Raw genomic sequence first — 20,306 nt, 5'->3', positions numbered from 1 at the left:
ATTCCTGAGATGACACCCTTATCTTTTCAAAAGTCTTATTTCTGGTAAAAATAAAGCATATTCAGAAATTCAATACCTGAATGAAGATAGCCAAGGAAAAGCATTAGAAAATTTTGGACCTGTTTGTCAAAGCTTACTTCTGATATTTGATTCATTATGTGGTAAAGTACTAATCATGTACTGATGTATTTGATTTGTCATTATTACGGGCACGTACACACTGGAATGGGAAATTTGTCAGAGGTAAATGGAGCATGGCTAGTTTTTAATAAAAATAACTTAAATTGTTAGTTGAGATATTCAGTATAAAATTGTGTCTAATAGCAATTATTTCTTTTGTGAAATAACTGTTTTAATATTCTGAATAGAAGGAAGAATTATAGTTTTTTAAAATGAAAGTATCTACTCTTTTGGCACATTTTGTTGAGAGATACATAAATATCATATCTTAAATGAATCAGTATTTCTGTCTTGACTGAGTCATTTTTGTTAAATCAACATGTTGCCATTATAATTTTTAAAAAGATAAAATAATCATCCAAACTCTATAGCGTGGTTCTATCTTTGTGTTCTACACGCTATGGATTGGACATGCTGTTTGCTATTTATTCGCTCGATTGTGTCTGACTCTTTGCGACCCCATGGACTATAACCCGCCAGTTCTCCTCCGTCCATGGGATTCTGCAGGCAGGAATACTGGAGTGGGTTGCCATTTCCTTCTCTAGTGGGTGTGGACATAGGCCTAGTAAAATGAGAGCTTTCCAGGTGGCTCGAGTTCTAAAGAACCTGACTGCCAGTGCAGGACATATAAGAGACATGGGTTCGAGCCCTGGATCGGGAATATCCTCTGGAGGAGGGCATGGTAACCCAGTCCACTATTCTTGCCTGGAGATGGACGGAGGAGCCTGGACGGAGGAGCCTGGTGGGCTACAGTCCGTGGGGTCACAAAGAGCTGGGCACAACTGAGCGACTTCACTTTCACTTTCACGATGCCTTAAGGGAGATAATGGAAGACTGGTGTGTACCTCACCCCAGAGCCTGTCTTCCATGCACAATGCTTCGCCTTCCTCTCAGAGTCGCCTCTGTTGATGGACATGCCCCCGTTGATCCAGTTCTTCTACACATGCTCTATGCACATATCTTTTACTTCAATGTGAACCATTGACAAGGTGAAGTTGAAAATTTTGTTAAATTAAATTTGATCTAAATATACTTAAAGCCAATCAACCCTGAATATTTATTGGAAGGACTGATGCTGAAGCTCCAATACATTGGCCACCTGATATGAAGAACTGACTCATTGGAAAAGACCTTGATGCTGGGAAAGATTACGGGCGGGGGGGGGGGGTGCTGCGGGAAGGGGACGGCAGAGGATGAGATGGTTGGATGGCATCACTGACTCAATAGACACGAGTTTGAGCAAGCTCCAGGAGACGGTGAAGGACAGGGAAGCCTGATGTGTTGCAGTTGGACATGACTGAGTGGCTGAACAACAATGCAGATCATAGTCTTAGGAACCACTCAATGTAGATTTAAGGGCTTGGGTCCAAGGCATGGCTTGGCTATTAATACTCTTTATTTTATTCATTTTATTATTATGCCTCAAAGTACAGTTGATTTGCAATATTATATTAGTTCTGGGTATACAACAGTGATTCAATAGGTTTCCAGATTATATTCAATTTAAAGTTATAAAATATTGGCTCTGTTCCATGTGCTCTATATTATATCCTAGTTTATATTCTTAATCTCCTTCCTCTATCTTGTCCCTTTTCTTTGGCCCCTCCACACTAGTAACCAATAGTTTGCTCTCTGCATCTGTGAGTCTATTTCAATTTTGTTACATTCATTTATCTGTTTTATTATTTTATTCCACTTGTAATTGAAAATATGCAGTATTTGTCTTTCTTTCTCTGACTTATTTTACTTAGCATAGTACCCTCTAGGTCCATCCATGTTATAGTAAATGGTAAATTTTAATTCTCTTTATGGCTGAACGAACCAAGCCAAATAAAAACAAATACACAAACAGAGACAATAGAATAGTGGTTATTAGAGGTGAAGAGGGCTGGGGCAGGGCAAAATGATTAAAGGAAGTAAACTGCATGGTGATGAGTAGGAACTAAACTTTTAGTGATGAATGCATTGCACTGTATACAGAAGTGGAAATATAACATTGTACACACGAAACTTGGGATTTCCCTGGTGGTTCAAGTGGTAAAGAATCCATCTGCCAATGCAGGAGATATGGGTGCAATCCCTGGGTCAGGAAGAGCTCCTGGAGAAGGAAATGACAATCAACTCTAGTATTCTTGCCTTGGAAGTCCCATGAACAGAGGAGCCGGGTGGGCCATATAGTCCATGGGGTTGCAAGAGTTGGACATGACCTAGCGACTAAACAGTAACAACAATGATGTGAAACTTATATAATGCTATAAACTATTTAAAGGGAATTAATAAGCATCATTAACTTATTTTAAAGCAACTGCAAACAGAAAAATACACAATGTTATTGCTATCTCAGTGCATTTAAAAATAATGTGAATGTTGGTAGTCATGGGTGAAAAAATTGAAAAAGTATTATATTATTTTTCCTCCATTTTTCTTGTACTGTGGCTATTATATCCTTTTGAAGACTGTGATGTGAAAATGCAGCTTAATAAAATGACTTGATCAAGACAATTATTAGTTCACTTAAGATGGTATATTTACACATCTGTCAGTAAACTATGCCAACAAAATAAGCACATAGTTTCATCAAAAGTTTATTGCTTTTTTTCTCAGACTAGGACTTTTAGAACAGTTATTCAACTAAAGAAAGTAATATTAGATATAAATTTATATTTTAATCCACTAAGTCACTATTCACATTATTTTTAATAAAAACAAACACTCTCCATCTATCTCTTGCTAAGTTTCTCTTCCCACGTGTATGCGTGTCTATGGGGCACAGGCATGCAGTTCTCTTCATGGGCTTGCTTGCTTTCCTGCTTCACCTGTATGCTATAGTAAAATGCATGTTGAACATGTAAATGTCCTTAACTAGCTTTTTTGACAAGCAGAACAAAAATATTTTATGCTTTCTTTGGCCATCCTCATTTAGTTGTTAGATTTCCAAACACAACACTTCCTTATTCTAGACAATATACTTTAGAAAAAAATAAGGGTATTATTCAGGATTTAATTTCTGCATGTGACTCAGTGCATGGGAAAAATCTGAGAAGAGTAAAACTGGATCATTACGTACTCTAAAATGTTAAAACGACAATCTTGCCTTTGCAATCATCTTTTTGAAAGCACTCTTGACCTCCTTGTTCCTTAGACTATAGACCAAAGGGTTCAGCATGGGGATGACCATGGTATAGAACACAGACACAATTTTGTCAGTGTCCATGGAATGACTGGAGCTGGGCTGTAAGTACATCGTGATAACCGTACCATAGAAGATGGAGACTGCTGTGAGATGGCAGGCACAGGTGGATAAAGCCTTCTGGTACCCTGCAGAGGAGTGCATCTTCAGAATGGTGATACATATGAATATGTAGGATATTAAGATAACCAGGAGAGCAAAGAAGATGTTGAAACTGGCTACGTAAACGAGAACCATCTCACCAACATACCTATCTGAACAAGAGAGAACCATGACTGCTGGAACATCACAGAAAAAGTGGTGGACCACATTGGACCCACAGAAAGAGAGACTGAAGGCGATTCCAACGTGGATGGAGGCATTCAGGAAACCGCAGACATAGGAGCCTGCGGACAGACTAACACACATGCTTGTCGTCATAGTTGAGGTGTAATGGAGGGGCCTGCACACCGCTGCGTAGCGGTCATAGGCCATTGCTGCCAAGAGGAAATTTTCCATAGTGGCAAAGGCTGCAAAGAAGAACATCTGAGCAGCACACGCATTATAGGAGATGACCCCGCCGCCTGTAAGGAATCCAGCCAGGCCTGTGGGAATGACAGCTGTGGAGTAACCGAAGTCCACCAGAGACAGGTTACTGAGGAGAAAGTACATGGGCGCCTGGAGATGAGACTCCAAGAGAACCAAGAGGATGATGCCCATGTTTCCAACCACATTGATCACGTAAATGAGAACGAATATTAGAAAGAGGGGAACTTGTAGTTTTTTGGTGTTGGTTAGTCCTAGGAGAATGAACTGTGTCACTTCTGTCGTGTTCTCCATCCAGGTTACTTAAGAATCAGATATCCTAGAGCAAAGAGAAACAAAGGAATAGAATGTCAAATTTAGTTAAGATTGCAGTAACGGTGAAACTGAAATGTTTATATCGCATGAACATTTTCCATTACAGAAATGATATGTGCTTCAAGATTCTCCACACCTAAAGCATGGACTTAAGAGTGAAATTTAGTGTATTATTCATCTAGAATTCTAAAGTATTGAATGAGGGATTGTAATGAATCATCTCTCCAGTTTTTAATTATTTTAAATATGTCAAAACATGATCATTTTGGAATTAATAACTCTGGCAGTTCAGCTTTTTCCTAGCCTATTAGATTCATACACTTCTTTGCTGTTTATATGCCAAGACCCGCTCTAGACACAAGAGGATGAGTAATTTGTATTTCCACAAATAGTGGCAAGTCAGATTCTCTTCTCAGACAAGGCATTTCTCAAGTGTGATGTGTCTTTACTAAATTTAAATTAAGCTGCATTTAGCTCTGTTTAAATTATTTATTGTCTTCTGTGGTCCCAACTCAGTGTTGGAGGTTGCACAGTGAAGTATCTGAGACTTAGATACGCAGTGTATGCAGTGGGTAAGCTGGAGGAGTAGAGGCATGTACAGTCAGCGGAGGCAGTTCTCAAGGGAAGACAGAGCACTGGCTGTAGAGTCTGGACTCTGAGAAGAGCCCTAAGTTAACAGCCTGAGTCTTTGGTCATCAACTGACATTCCAGTTGTTCCCCAGCTGGAAAATTAAGATAGTAAGGAGACCTAAGTCAAGGTGTTATTTTGAGAATTAAGTTAGATAATGCATGAAAAACAATGAGCAAAAAGCTGAGTGTGCAGCACAGTCTGAAGAAGATAGATAAAACATTACTATTAAAAAGGAAAGATGGTTTTCTATGCTGGTTTGAGCAAGGTGGATGATGGTGTGCAGAGCTCCAGGTGAGGATGAGTTTTGAGACCTTGTAATCTCCTCTTCATTTTGCTTTTGCTCACACACCACTTAGGTCTATGCAATTTTTGGTGCTTCCCAATATATCACCCTCTGTTCATGCTCTGCCTGTATAATTGCCCACTCTGGTCAGTGAGCCATTCTTTTGCTTCATTTTCTTAAACTTATATATCAGCTTAGGTTGAAATAGTCTCCTTTTCTTCTTTTTTCTTATTACTATTTATCCAATAGTTGAATCACAGATGTAGAGGGTTGAAAGTTCAGGCTTTGTGGGTTACCTTTAGCTTGTAGATCTATTTCTGTGGCAAGTTTTTGTTTTAAACTTTTAAAATTTAAATGTATATATTGAATATAGATACTTACCTTGCTCCTTGACAAAATAGGATGGTTAATCCTGAATAGTAAGTTTGAAGTCAGAAATTTAGCCATGACATGATGCATAAATGCTGTCAGAGAAGTCATCTCCCAGGCAGCGATAGAAATGCTCCCAGGTCTCTAAGGCAGGGAAGATGAGGGAAAGAACACTAGTATGCAGTCAGCTTCTGAATCTACTAGGCGTTCTTTCTGTGCCCTTGGAGGAGCCACTTATGTCCTATTTGTGAAATAAATATAATTAAATTACTTTTCCCACATAATTCACAAAATTGCCTCTGTAAATGGCAAATAAAGGAAGGTCTATAAAACACTAAGAGGTTATTATTTTAAGGTTGCTTAGTATAATGTTTACCTTGGGGCATTTTCCCTGATGACTGAAGGCTCACAGCCAATCCTTAGGTCAGCTGAGGACCTGCCAGACTAACAGCCTGCATTTATTAACATGCAGATTAATAAATGGTGGTAACAGGGCTCAGCGTGCAGTCTGCTCTCCTGAAATGATGTTGACCGGAGTCAGGGTGGGATTTCAGAGACTAATGCGTGGGAATCAGCAGGGAATTAGAGAGACATCTCTCTCCCCAGGGATGACCTCCTGGGAGAGCGTGAGGGCGTCTACAGCTCGTCACCCCACTTTCCAAAGGAGGAAGCAATTTGACTTCCTGTGGGACTAAGCTGGATATTTTGAGGGTCAATACATTCGCTGGTATTACTTGTTATATTTCTTGTTATAGCCCCCTTTAGAATTGCCGTATAACTTACAAACAGTAATATGCACACTTTTTAGTGTATGGTTTGAAGACTTCGGTCACATGTGGAGTCATGTAGCCACTGCCACAATTGTTGCTGCTGCTGTTGATTTGCTAAGTCGTGTCCACAATTACTCCTCATAAGTTTTCCTAATCTTCTCTGTGGTCAACCCTATCTCTGACCTATTTCCCCTCACAGCCTCTTCTTGTCAGTGGCTTCTAGTGTCATGCCATTGTGGCTGTGAAAGAAACCAGAAAAAAACATTAACACATGGTAGATAAGCAACGTGCTTCTAAATAACCAATGATCCAGCAAAGAAACTAGACAGGACATAAAAGAATACCTTGAGACAAGTGGAGATGGAAACACAATGTTCTAAAATCTACAGGATGCAGCAAAAGCAGTTTTTTTTTTTTTTTTTGACGCTGCCAGACAGTTTTATTTAAGACTTTACATATCTGAATAATCAGTTAAAAAGCAAATGTTCATTTTTAGAGTTGCACAAAAGGAAAATAATAGGGAAAGTAATGACTGGCTTATGATGTGGGGCCAATTTCCATAAGTTAAAAAAAAAATTTAACTTTTAGAACCTGGGGCTCTAAAAATAGCACTTGTAATTAATACTGTTCTTCAGATTCATAGTTTAAGGAAGTCTCTACATTTTATTTCTTGATGTTATAGATTTAACAACGTGTTGGTAGCAACATGTAACTTTTCACATGGATTAGACATCAAGAGACCAGTTTATGTATGTAAACTTAAATACTGAAAATGAATACATCCAGCTATTATGGAACTCACAACAAATACAAACTTGTTAACAACTTTCCAGAAGGCACAAAAGACAGCATTAATAAAGAGTGGTCTTTTGCATCATTTTCAAAAATTCTTCCTTGTTTATTGCTCCATCCCCATCGTAATCAGCCACATCTGCATTTCCTGAAGTTCATCATCTGTTAAATCTTCCCCTAGGTCCTTAGCAACCCTCTCGATATTGTTCAGTGATATACTTACTGTCTCATCACCATCAAGTAATTTGAAAGCCTTCAGTATTTCTTCTTTTTCATCCTTTTCACTCATTTCTACACTCATTATGGCAAAAAATTCTTCAAAACTAATGGTGCCAATTCCTTCTTTGTCAGTTTCAGCTATCATCTTTTTAATTTCTTCTTTCTTTGGCTCAAATCCTAAGGCCCGCATTCCAATCACGTCTCCAACCGGCGCCCCCGGCCGGGACCTCCCGGCTTTACCCGCCAGCCGAGCTGCCCAACAGTCAGCAAAAGCAGTTTTAAGAGGAAAGTCTACAGCAATACAGGCCTACCTCAGGAAACAAACAAAAGTATCAAAAAAATAATCTAAGTTTACACCTAAAGGAACTAGAAAAAGAAGAACAAAGCCCAAATTAGTAGAAAGGAGGAAATAAGATCAGAGCAAAAGTAAATAAAGACTTTAAAATAATAAAAGAAAATATCAATGAAAATAAGAGCCAATTCTTCGAGAAGATAAAATTGATAAACCTTTAGCAGGACTCATTAAGAAAAATAAATGGCCCAAATAAATGAAATCAGAAATGAAAGAATGTTGCAACAGACAACACACAAATACAAAGGATACACAAAAGATCACTACTAACAATTACATGTCAAAAAATTCATCAACCTGGAAGAAGTGAAAAATTCCAAGAAACATACAATATTCTAAGACTGAATCAGGAAGAAATAGAAAATCTGAAAAGTCTGATCACTAGTAATGAAATTGAATGAATAATAAAAAAATATTCCCATCGGACAAAAGTCCAGGACTAGATAGCGTTACACATGAATTCTACCAAATATTTAAAGAGAGTTAAATATCTATCTTTCTCAAACTATTTTAAAAAATTGAAGAAAAATAAATACTTCCAATCTCATTCTTAATCTCTGTCTCATTCCAGCATTACCCTGACACCAAAATTAGAAAATGTTGTATACAGATTTTGTTCTGGAAAAAACAATGGAAAGAAACTGCCAGGGAAAAGGTCACCCGCACAGCAGTCCCTCTGTCTTCCTGCGATTCTGCCGGCTTCTTGGACAGCTCGGGGCCTTACCATAGCCTCTGTCTCCTTGGGTGGTCTTTGCCATGCTGCTTTGCTTTATCCTTCAGGCATTGGCTGAGACATTGATTCTCCCGAGAAAATACTCTGACCGTTCAGTTCACAGTAGATTTTACTACTCACTGTCACATGGACACCTTTTTCAGGTTATAACTATATGCTTATCTGTGTGTTTGTTTCATGTTTGTGGTCTCCACTAAACTTAAGCACATGAGACTAGTAAGACTAATATGGGAGTTTTGAATGAATATATCTTCCTAGGCTCCAAACTGTGGCTGATACTCATTTGGGATCAATAAATAGTGGAGCGAATGGATAATTCTTAACAATGGTGTAAAGATTTAAGGAATGAGGGGTTGCAGTAAGTTTGGGATTCATTTTGCTTGTTTAATGTTAGAGCCTGTGTCTCTATATTCCCATGGTTATGTCAAATATGTGCCCTAGATGTAAAGATGTGGCTTGATTTTTACCTATGTGTTATTAAGTCACTAAGCTGCGTCTGACTCTTTTGCAACCCCATGGACTGTAGCCTGCTAGGCTCCTCTATCCATAAATTTCCCAGGCAAAAAAATACTGGGAAAAAAAAAATACTGGAGTGGGTTGCCACTTCCTTCTCGAGGGATCTTCCTGACCCAGGGATCGAACCTACTTCTCCTGCATTGCAGTTGAATTCTTTACCGCTGAACCAACAGGGAAGCCCTTATAGCAATGTACCAATAACTTAATTTTTTATAGATGTTTCAAAGAACAGGGTTTTATTCTGGGAGGGTGTTGAAATGTAAAGTGCTGAGGAAGAGGCTTTGCTACCTATGCTGCAGACACATTGCCTTCTTTTAGATTCTGGCAACTTCCTTGCAATTTGGAGCTGTGATCCCGTGCTTTTTGTTTTCCATGGAATGATTTTTCCAGACTGGTTCTTTGTCATTTTTAGGCCTGGCTGACATGTTAACTTTCCCTTAGAAAGCATTCTGTCCAGTCAGATTTCTTCTTGTCTCTCTTATTTTTCCATGTACAATTACTTGCTTATCCTATACATAATGTTACATATATATGCATATACACAAAATTATATATGCTATATAAATGTTTTTCTCTATATATTCATAGGCTTAGGTTATTTCCTTGTTTGATGCCTATCTTCTTCACTAAGCTTAAGCATCATGTATGCAAGAATGATTTAATTTTGCATGAGTATATAGTCCCATGTCTCACGGTTATAGTTTATATCCATCTGGGATTAGTAAACAGTTTAATGAGCTGATATTTCTTCTCATTGTACAAACATTTAAGGTGAATTAAGTGAACTGTTAATTCCATGGGTCCACTATGTCTTATTTAATGACAGAGCCTGTGTCTCTGTCCCCCAATATTTATGTCAAATTGCAGCTCTGGAGGTCATGCTGTGGTTGAATTAGTGCAACATCAGAAAGAATTGAGGGCAGGAGGAGAAGGGTGTGACAGAGGATGAGAGGGTTGGATGGCATCATTGAGTCAATGGACATGAGTTTGAATAAACTCCGGGAGCTGGTGATGGACAGGAAAGCCTGGCGTGCTGCAGTGCATGGGGTCATAAAGTGTCAGACATGGCTTTGCAACTAATAAACAACAATAAAGAGAATTACTGCAAATAGTGAACATACACTCACAATCTCCCTCAACAAGCAGAGCTGGATCCCTATAGACAGGTCAATCACATGTTCCCTAGTTAGGTGAGATAAGAAGATTTATAGCCCTCATAGGGTATTTGTTCCCTGAGAATTCTATGTCTACATAACTCCCTCCTGGTTCCCACATCACTCTAATTGTCCTCGTATTAGAAAGTGCAGCCCAAGAATCAGAGTTACTTTGGCCTTTTATTTTTCTTTCGATTTGTTAATAGCTGTCCACTAGCAACAATGACCTTCTCCCAAATTGTGATATTGCCAAGAGCAGTAACAATGTCCAGGGAAAAACAGCCCTAAATAACACTGATAATGACTATGATTGTGATGACCACTCCTTACTGAGTATGAAGCATTATAGGGATTTTCTTATAGCGGTAGTCTTCAGACAAGATGTTGCTTGGGACTGCCTTTTTATTATTTCTATTTTATAGATAAAGACACTGAAGCGCAAAGAAGTTAGGTGACTTATTTAGGAAGAGTGAGCACCAGACCCAGGAGCAGAACTTGTGCACTGCTTCCAAGGCTGAAACCACTTTTTTTCCTCCAGTTTCTTCCTGCAGCTAGGGAACTTTAAACCTTCTGGTCAAACACTAAAGAAAAGCGTCACAATAGAATGTTTACTTGCTTTCATTAACTGAGTTTCTGATTTGAGGTCAACTCACGTATGAAGGTGCTGGATTTGCATATTGTATTGTTCAGGCAGTCAGGTAAGCCTACAAATCAACTGGATGAAATCTACTGCGTGCATAAATTTGCATAAATAGACATAGTCAAGAAAATGCATTAAGGAAGCCATTTACCCTTTGATTTATTCAGAGCTGGGGCTTAAGTTCTTTGAATATTTCTTTTATCTGTTTTATACAATTGAAAGTTTTCGCCTAAACACTATAGAGGTCCTATTAAAACTTCTATATATTTATGTTGTATATTTTATATATTTATATCTATATATTTACAAAGTATATTTATCATGGGACACTGAGAAAAGCACAGGAAGACCCTGAGTCTCTGCTTGGCTAAGTATAAACTTGCTTGACTTTGAACAAGTTATTTAAACTATTCCAATCTCAATTTTCCCTCTTAGGTACTGTGATCATAGTAGTTATCTTGACTAACAAGCTTTAGCTTTATTTTTCCTCCAGGAGAATGTTGTACTAAAACCTAAGACTTCCCATGTGGAGGAGAAAGTGGGTGGGGAGTTTTATATTGATTCCTAGAACAAATTTTGCTTCCAGGATTTGAGAGATTTGTATCTATATTACTCAAGTGAGCAGTATTTAAGGAATCAACAGGATATCCTAGTCACCCTGCTCTGTATAAATGAATCTCATACCACTAACTGCAGGAGCGACCTTTGCCCAGAAATCTCCATGCTTCCGTCTGACCCCCACCTGTCTATAATCACCTTCCACCCCCTATCTTCACCTTGAGGCCAGAGGACTCACCTCTTGTTGCATTCATTGCTGTCACTCAGCATGAAGCTCAGGGTTGTCCTATCAGCCCTCAACTCCTGCAAAATCAAGCCCACACATCTCTGTATCTCTCCTTTACTGATCTCAGCTCCCCTCCTGCCCAACTTCTGATATCATTCCACTCTGAAGTTGACAGTCAACCATCCTCATAACCCAATACACACTTAACCTTTCCTTCAAAAGTTCTCTTTACCTCCTTTGTTTAGCCAAAATCTCTCTGTGTCCTGGGACAGGTTAGCTATCTCAGGAGACAGTAACCTCCTCTCCCATATTCCCTTTGCTACTAAATCTCTTTATTTTTTAGACCTTATAGCAATCTAGTATTAGTCTGTCTAAACACTTTCTTTGATACTTTTAAGAAATTTCATTGATTTGTTTATCTTTGGCTGTGCTGGGTCTTCCTTAGTGCATGGACTTTCTCCAGTTGTGGCTAGCAGGGGCTACTCCAGCTGCACTTCGAGGCCTTCTCATGAGGAGGTGTCTCGTTGCAGAGCATGGGCTCTCGTGGGCTCTGGCTTCAGTACTGTGGCACGCGGGCTCAGTACTGTGGCTCCTAGGTTCTAGAGCACAGAGTCAGCAGTTGGGGTACATGGGCTTAGTTGCTCAGCAACATAGGGGATCTTTCTGGATCAGGGATTGAACTCGCGTCTCCTGCATTGACAGGCAGGTTTTTGTTTTTTGTTTTTACCACTGACTCACCAGGAAAGCTCCTTTTGGTGTTTTAATGTGATGGATTTAATATTACACATGTATGTTGAGCCATCGGAAATTTCCAAGAGATTTAATGGTGGTGGTTTAGCTGCTAAATCGTGTCTTACTCCTGCGACACTATGGTTTGTAGCCCACCAGGTTCCTTTCTCCATGGGATTTCTCAGGCAAGAATGCTGGAGTGGGTTGCCATTTCCTTCTCCGGGGGATTTTCCTGACCCAGGGATCAAACCCAGGTCTTTAGCATTGCAGGAGATCTCCTGTGTTGCAGGCAGATTCTTTACCAACTGAGCCGCTAGGGAAGCCTAAGAAAGTTCAGATTAATCTAATCTGAGACGTCCTCTCTCTAGGAGGAGAAGGGGATCTGAGACATCCTCTCTCTAGGAGGAGGAGGGGACGACAGAGGACGAGATGGCTGGATGGCATCACCAACTCGATGGTCATGAGCTTGAGCAAACTCCAGGAGTTGATGATGGGCAGGGAAGCCGGGCGTACTGCAGTCCATGGGGTCGCAAAGAGTCAGACACAACTGAGCGACTGAACTGAGGTATCTGGCCCTCTCTTCTGAGCTCCAGGCTTCTGTATCAGAGCTGTTAATGCAATTCTTTACTTGGATGGCCAAAAGGAATCTCAGACTTAATGATGATTTCTTTTTCTCTTTGTCCCAAGAATCTGCTCCTTTCCTATCATTCTTTGTATCACTATTCAAAAACAGAGTCAGCATTGATCCCACTCTCTACCATCAATATGCAATGTATCAGTAAATCCAGTCAGCTCTACTTTTAAAATATATCCAAAATTGAACAACTTTTTATTATCTCTCTCACTACCACCTTGGTCTAAGCAATCATCTTCTCTTACCTGGAATAATATAATAGCCTATAATTTCTTTTGAAACTTTCATTTTTATCTTGCTAAATTCAAGTACCTACAGACCGACCAGAGTGATTCTGTTCAAAGAATTCGGATTATGTCACTTTTGGTTCAAATCCTACAATGCTTTCCAATCTCTTTCAGAATTAAAGTTTAATAACTTAAAGTAGTGTGTGAAGTCATTTTAGCTTCACAGTGCTGTACTTCTCTCACTTTCCAACTGTAGCCTTATTGGTTTTCTCGCTGTTCCTGGAACAATCTTGGCATGTTTTAAATCCCAGCGCCATGTATTTGCTGTTTCCTCTGCCTGGGTTATGGGCTTCCTTGAGGGCTCAGAGGGTAAAGAATCTGCCTGCAGTGCAGGAGACCTGGGTTTGATCCCTGGGTTGGGAAGATCCACTGGAGAAGGGATGGCACCCACTCCAGGACTCTTGCCTGGAGAATTCCATGGACCAGGAGCCTGACAGACTGCAGGCCATGGGGTTGCAGAGAGGGACAGCACAGAGTGACTAACATTTTCATGTTCATTACCTGGGCTGTGCCCTTCCCCCAGGTAGACTCCAGGCCTGCTCCCCTACTTCCTTCAGGCATTTAGTAAAAACTCTAATTTTTGTGAATGAGTCTATCCCAGACCACCATATATTTTTTCCCCTGTTTTATTTATTTATTTATTTTTTCCATTTATTTTTATTACCAGACCACCATATTTAAAATCATATAGTAGAAGGAGTTTACAGGGAAAACAAATGACATGAATGATGTTACCAATCCTTTGATTTCACTCTTATTGGCAAGTCATATCTTAGGTAATCCACCTCTCCAATATAGATAGACCAAACCCGCTGTTTGAATTATAATATCTAACAACTTACATAGTTTGAGTTTGTGATACCAACCTCATTGGCTGCTGGGAAGAATTGATGGGATAACTGACAGACACGTGATGCTGCATGCCACCAGAAAAGAAGTTCATCAGTTCTGTACAAGGTGATGCTGGAAGTTGCATCTTTTAATATGGCTATAACATGAATCCAGATCAGGGACATCTGAATGTGAAAGTTAGAAGCTGCATGAATTTAGTAAAAGTTAAAAACGGTTATTTTATAGATGTCTTTATTCCCTGGGCACAAATTTCTACTGTTTTCCACTATGGGGTAAATTATATACCCTATTTACTGTACAATATAGTGAGAACATTTTAAGTTATATACAACACTATTCTTGACACAATGGAAAGCCAAAAATAGTTAGTTGAAGTAAAATTAATCCAATTTCATATTTATTTTACTAAGTTTACTCTAGTTTAAAGAATAATTTTTGTATTTGTTTTGGAAACTTTTAATTGGGAGCCAGAACCCTTCTAGTTAGCAACCAGCCTGATGAAATAGCATACATTCTTTCTTTTCTTGTCTTTACCTTAATTCAGTCTTCTATGTAGTTAGGATGGAGAAGGAAATGGCAACTCACTCCAGTATTCTTGCCTGAAGAATCCCACGATGGACAGAGGAGCCTGGCAGGCTACTGTTCATGAGGTCACAAAGAGTCGTCAAGACTGAGTGACAAATGAAGTTAGGAGGTTGGGACGCATTATCTCCAAATCCTTTCAACTGGGATACTCTATGACCTTTAAATAACTTATAATTTTAGCTATTGTGGTCAGGCTTTAAATCTAAACACTCCTAGAAACAAGTTATTTTAATATGGAAATAAAGCACAGAGTGATCATGATAATTGATTTCCATGGAGACTCCCTTTCATTTACTACTTTCATTCTGTTTTTTATTGCTACAGAGCAGCCACACAATTCCCAGTTGATCTCCATGGAAAACACTACAGAGGTGACTGAGTTCGTCCTTGCGGGGTTATCCGATGACCCGGAAGTGCAGATCCTGCTCTTCCTCACCTTCTCCCTCATCTACCGCCTCACCCTGGCTGGGAACCTGGGGGTGACCGCGCCGATCCTGCTGGACTCTCGTCCCCACACGCCCATGCACCTCTTCCTCAGCCAGCTCTCTCTGGCGGACTTTGGTTACTCCTCAGCGGTCACCCCCAAAGTGATGGCAGGATTCCTCACAGGAGACAAAACCATTGCCTTCGAGGCTTGTGCCACCCAGTTCTTCTTCTTCGTGGCCTTTATCACCGTAGAAAGTTTCCTCTGGCCGCAGTGGCTCATGACCGCTACGCAGCCGTGTGCACAGCCCCGCACTTCACCAGCGCCATGACGGCCGAGGCGCGCGCACGTCTGCTCACAGGCTGCTGCGCCTGCGGCTTCCCGAATGCCTGCGCCCACGCCGGGAGCGTTCTCAGGCTCTCCTTCTGCGCCCACGCCGGGAGCGTTCTCAGGCTGTCCTTCTGCGTCCACGCCGGGAGCGTTCTCAGGCTCTCCTTCTGCGCCCACGCCGGGAGCGTTCTCAGGCTCTCCTTCTGCGCCCACGCCGGGAGCGTTCTCAGGCTGTCCTTCTGCGCCCACGCCGGGAGCGTTCTCAGGCTCTGCTTCTGCGCCCACGCCGGGAGCGTTCTCAGGCTCTCCTTCTGCGCCCACGCCGGGAGCGTTCTCAGGCTGTCCTTCTGCGCCCACGCCGGGAGCGTTCTCAGGCTGTCCTTCTGCGTCCACGCCGGGAGCGTTCTCAGGCTCTCCTTCTGCGCCCACGCCGGGAGCGTTCTCAGGCTCTCCTTCTGCGCCCACGCCGGGAGCGTTCTCAGGCTCTCCTTCTGCGCCCACGCCGGGAGCGTTCTCAGGCTCTCCTTCTGCGCCCACGCCGGGAGCGTTCTCAGGCTCTCCTTCTGCGCCCACGCCGGGAGCGTTCTCAGGCTGTCCTTCTGCGTCCACGCCGGGAGCGTTCTCAGGCTCTCCTTCTGCGCCCACGCCGGGAGCGTTCTCAGGCTCTCCTTCTGCGCCCACGCCGGGAGCGTTCTCAGGCTGTCCTTCTGCGCCCACGCCGGGAGCGTTCTCAGGCTGTCCTTCTGCGTCCACGCCGGGAGCGTTCTCAGGCTCTCCTTCTGCGCCCACGCCGGGAGCGTTCTCAGGCTCTCCTTCTGCGCCCACGCCGGGAGCGTTCTCAGGCTCTCCTTCTGCGCCCACGCCGGGAGCGTTCTCAGGCTCTCCTGCGTCCACGCCGGGAGCGTTCTCAGGCTCTCCTTCTGCGGGCCCAGCGCGGTCAGTCACTGCTTTGTGACGCTCCTCCTGTGCTGGCTCTCTCGTGTCACACAGCTACGTCAGTGAGGTGGTTATCTTCTTCGTGGTGGGTTTCAATGCTCTTTTCTATTCTGGTCATCTTCATCTCCTACCTGTTTATATTTGTCACCATTCTGAGGATGCGCTCATCTGAAGGACGCCAGAAGGCCTTTTCCACCTGTGCTTCCCACCTCACTGCTGTCTCCCTCTTCTGTGGGACCGGCACCTTCATGTACTCACAGCCCAGTTCAGCCATTCCATGGGCACCGACAAAATGGCGTCCGTGTTCTACGCCACGTCATCCCCATGCTGAATCCGCCGGTCTACAGCCTGAGGAACAGAGAAGGCAAGAGTGCCTTTAAAACGGCTGTGGGGACGGCAAAGTCTTCTATCGGATTCGTACTTTAAAAATCTTGAATTTACAGTAAAGCAGTGTCAACCACTTTAGATCTGAGAGAAAAATATTTAACTATTTTCAATTTTCTAATTTCTTATAGTAGTTTCTCCAACTGATTATTAAGTCTACAAAGCAAAATCTTAAAAAAATCAGACCTAGGAATAATAGGTTAAGAAAAATCACTCATGAACATGGAATTCATATTACAAAAATTCTTAATAAGCATGTTCACCCACATTCTCACATGAACATGTACATTTACATGCATATATTAGCATATGCACACATGCATGTCATTCATGAGAAACTCATGAAACCCAAACAACTGCAGATGGAGAAACTCAAGGCAGACCTGAGATAGATCTGCTGTTATAGAATGTAGAACTATTATTTGGGTGTCTGAGAATATATTCTTAGTATAAATATTTTGACTTATGGAAATAGAATGTTAGTATATATAATGTATATAAATATTATATATTAAATTTTTAAAAGTTATATCACCTTGTCCTTTCACATATGAAAATGAAACAGGTTTTATATTTTAAAAAGTTCACCTTTATGAAAATAGCTTCAAAGATCTGAGTATTGATTTCTTATTGTCTTTTTGTTTATTCTTGTTTTTAATAAAATGCATCTCTTTTTTTAAAATATATTTTTTATTGAAGGATAATTGCAAAGAGCTGGACACGACTGAGCGACTGAACTGAACTGAACTGAATTGCTTTATAGAATTTTGTTGTTTTCTGTCAAACCTCAACATCAATCAGCTATAGGTATACATATATCCACTCCCTTTTGAAACTCCCTTCTGTTTCCCTCCCCATCCCATCCTACTAGGTTGATACAGAGCCACTGTTTGAGTTTTCTGAGCCATATAGCAAATTCCCATTGGCTATCTATTTTACATATGGTAATGTAAGTTTTCATGTTACTCTTTCCATACATCTCACTCTCTCCTCCCCTCTCTCCATGTCCATAAATCTATTCTCTATGTCTGCTTCTCCATTGTTGCCCTGTAATAAATTATTCAAAACCATTTTTCTAGATTCCGTATATGTGCATTAAAATACAATATTAATCTTTCTCTTTCTGACTTGCTTCACCCTGTATAATAGGTTCTAGGTTCATCCACCTCATCAGAACTGACTCAAATGTGTCCCTTTTTATGGCTGAGTAATATTCCATGGCATATATGTACCATAACGTCTTTATCCATTCATCTGTCAATGGACATCTAGGTTGCTTCCATGTTCTAGCTATTGTAAATAGTGATGCAATGAACAATGGGATAGATGTGTCTTTTTCAACCCTGGTTTCCTCAGGTATATGCCTAGGAGTGGGATTGCTGGGTCATATGGTGGTGTTATTCCTACTTTTTAAAGGAATCTCCATACTGTCTTCCATATTGGCTGTATCAGTTTACCTTCCTACCAACAAGGCAAGAGTGTTCCCTTTTCTTCACACCCTCTCTAGCATTTATTGTTTGATGACGGCCATTCTGACTAGTGCGAGGTGATATCTCATTGTGGTTTTTATTTGCATTTCTCTAATAATGAGTGATGTTGAGCATCTTTTCAAGTGTTTGTTAGCCATCTGTATGTCTTCTTTGGAGAAATGTCTGTTTAGGTCTTTTCCCCACTTTTTGATTGGGTTGTTTGTTTTTCTGCTATTGAGTTGTATGAGCTGCTTATATATTTTGGAAATTAATCCTTTGTCAGTTGTTTCATTTGCTGTTCTTTTCTCCCATTCTGAGGGTTGACTTTTCACCTTGCTTGTAGTTTCCCTGGCTGGGCAAAATTTTTAAGTTTAATCAGGTCCCACTTGTTTACTTTTGTTTTTATTTCCATTACTCTAGGAGGTGGGTCATAGAGGATCTTGCTTTGATTTATGTCATCGAGTGTTCTGCCTATGTTTTCCTCTAAGAATTTTATAGTTTCTGGTCTTACATTTAGGTCTTTAATCCATTTTGAGTTTATCTTTGTGTATGGTGTTAGGAAGTGTTCTAATTTCATTCTTTTACATGTAGCTGTCCAGTTTTCCCAGCACCATTTATTGAAGAGGCTGTCTTTGCCCCATTGTATATTCTTGCCTCCTTTGTCAAAAATAAGGTACCCGTAGGTGCATTGGTTTATTTCTGGGCTCTCTATCTTGTTCCATTGGCCTATGTTTCTGTTTTTGTGCCAGTACCATACTGTCTTGATGCCTGTAGCTTTGTAGTATAATCTGAAGCCAAGAAGATTGATTCCTCCAGCTCCATTATTCTTTCTCAAGACTGCTTTGACTATTTGGGGTCTTTTGTGTTTTCATATGAATTGTGAAATTTTTTGTTCTAGTTCTGTGAAAAATGCCATTGGTAATTTGATAGGGATTGCATTGAATCTGTAGATTGCATTTGGTAGTATAGTCATTTTCACAATATTGATTTTTCCCACCCAGAAACATAGAATATCTCATCTGTTTATGCTATCTTTGATTTCTTTCATCAGTGTCTTATAATTTTCTGTATACAGTTCTTTTGTCTCCTTAGGTAAGTTTATTCCTAGGTATTTAATTCTTTTTGTTGCAGTGGTAAATGGATTGATTCCGTAATTTCTCTTTCTCATTTTTCATTGTTAGTATATAGAAATGCAAATGATTTCTGTGCATTGATTTTTCATCCTGCAACTTTGCTAAATTCACTGATTAGCTCTAGTAATTTTCTGATACTATCTTCAGGGTTTGCCATGTACAGTATCATGTCATCTGTGAACAGTGAAAGCTTCACTTCTTTTCTGATCTGGATTCCTTTCATTTCTTTTTCTTCTCTGATTGCTATAGCTAGGACTTCCAGAACTATGTTGAATAACAGAGGTGAAAGTGGACACCCTTGTCTTGTTCCTGATCTTAGGGGGAATGCTTTCAGTTTTTCATCATTGAGAATAGTGTTTGCTATAGGCTTATTATATATGGCCTGTACTATGTTGAGGTAGGTTCTTTCTATGCCCATATTTTGTAGAGTTTTAATCATAAATGGGTGCTGAATTTTGTCAAAGGCTTTTTCTGCATCTATTGAGATTATCATATAGTTTTTATATTTCAATTTGTTAATGTGGTGTATCACACTGATTGATTTGCATATATTGAAGAATCCTTGCCTTCCTGGAATAAACCCAACTTGATCATGGTGTATGAGCTTTTTGATGTGTTGCTGCATTCTGTTTGCTAAAATTTTGTTGAGGATTTTTGCATCTATGTTCATCAGTGATATTGGTCTATAGTTTTCTTTTTCTGTGTTTTCTTTGTCTGGTTTTTGTTACCAGGGTGATGGTGGCCTTGTAGAATGAATTTGGAAGTGTTCCTTCCTCTGCAATTTTTTGAAAGAGTTTTAGAAGGATAGGCATTAGCTTTCTCTAAATGATTGATAAAATTCTCCTGTGAAGTCATCTGGTCCTGGGCTTTTGTTTTTTGGGAAATTTTTGATCACAGCCTCAATTTCAGTGCTCATATTTGAGGTGTTCATAATTTCTATTTCTTCCTGATTCAGTCTTGGAAGATTGAACTTTTCTAAGAATCTGTCCATTTCTTCCAGGTTATCGATTTTATTGCCATATAGTTGTTCATAATAGTCTCTTATAATTCTTTGTATTTCTGCATTGTCTGTTGTAACCTCTCCTTTTTT

The 20,306-nt window shown here is 40.3% G+C and overlaps 1 protein-coding gene and 1 pseudogene across 2 annotated transcripts; one reads left to right on the top strand and one right to left on the bottom strand.

The window, feature by feature from the left end:
• Positions 1 to 1,977: 1,977 nt before the first annotated feature.
• LOC110124011 (olfactory receptor 5B3-like) lies at positions 1,978 to 15,044 on the bottom strand. 2 transcript variants are annotated; one of them, XM_070472910.1, is made up of 4 exons: positions 14,490 to 15,044; positions 13,970 to 14,119; positions 5,506 to 5,637; positions 1,978 to 4,214 (listed from the first exon to the last, which is right to left on the bottom strand). In XM_070472910.1, exon 4 carries the CDS (start codon positions 4,187 to 4,189, stop codon positions 3,257 to 3,259), a length of 933 nt encoding a protein of 310 aa, XP_070329011.1. In that variant the 5' UTR covers positions 4,190 to 4,214; positions 5,506 to 5,637; positions 13,970 to 14,119; positions 14,490 to 15,044; the 3' UTR covers positions 1,978 to 3,256. The 2 variants fall into 2 exon arrangements, with proteins under 2 accessions (XP_070329011.1, XP_020727963.2); XM_020872304.2 differs by lacking the exons at positions 13,970 to 14,119; positions 14,490 to 15,044 and having other exon boundaries at positions 5,506 to 8,175.
• LOC110137909 (olfactory receptor 5B12-like) lies at positions 14,657 to 16,776 on the top strand (annotated as a pseudogene).
• The last annotated feature ends 3,530 nt before the right edge of the window (positions 16,777 to 20,306 follow it).

Source organism: Odocoileus virginianus, chromosome 10, assembly GCF_023699985.2.
Source record: "Odocoileus virginianus isolate 20LAN1187 ecotype Illinois chromosome 10, Ovbor_1.2, whole genome shotgun sequence".
Classification (NCBI taxonomy): Eukaryota; Metazoa; Chordata; class Mammalia; order Artiodactyla; family Cervidae; genus Odocoileus; species Odocoileus virginianus.
This window is presented reverse-complemented; position numbering and strand designations above follow the sequence as displayed.

Bases quoted from the DNA above. Each gene is read 5' to 3' on its own strand.
- LOC110124011 (XM_070472910.1), bottom strand. From the start codon at position 4,189: ATGGAGAACACGACAGAAGTGACACAGTTCATTCTCCTAGGACTAACC.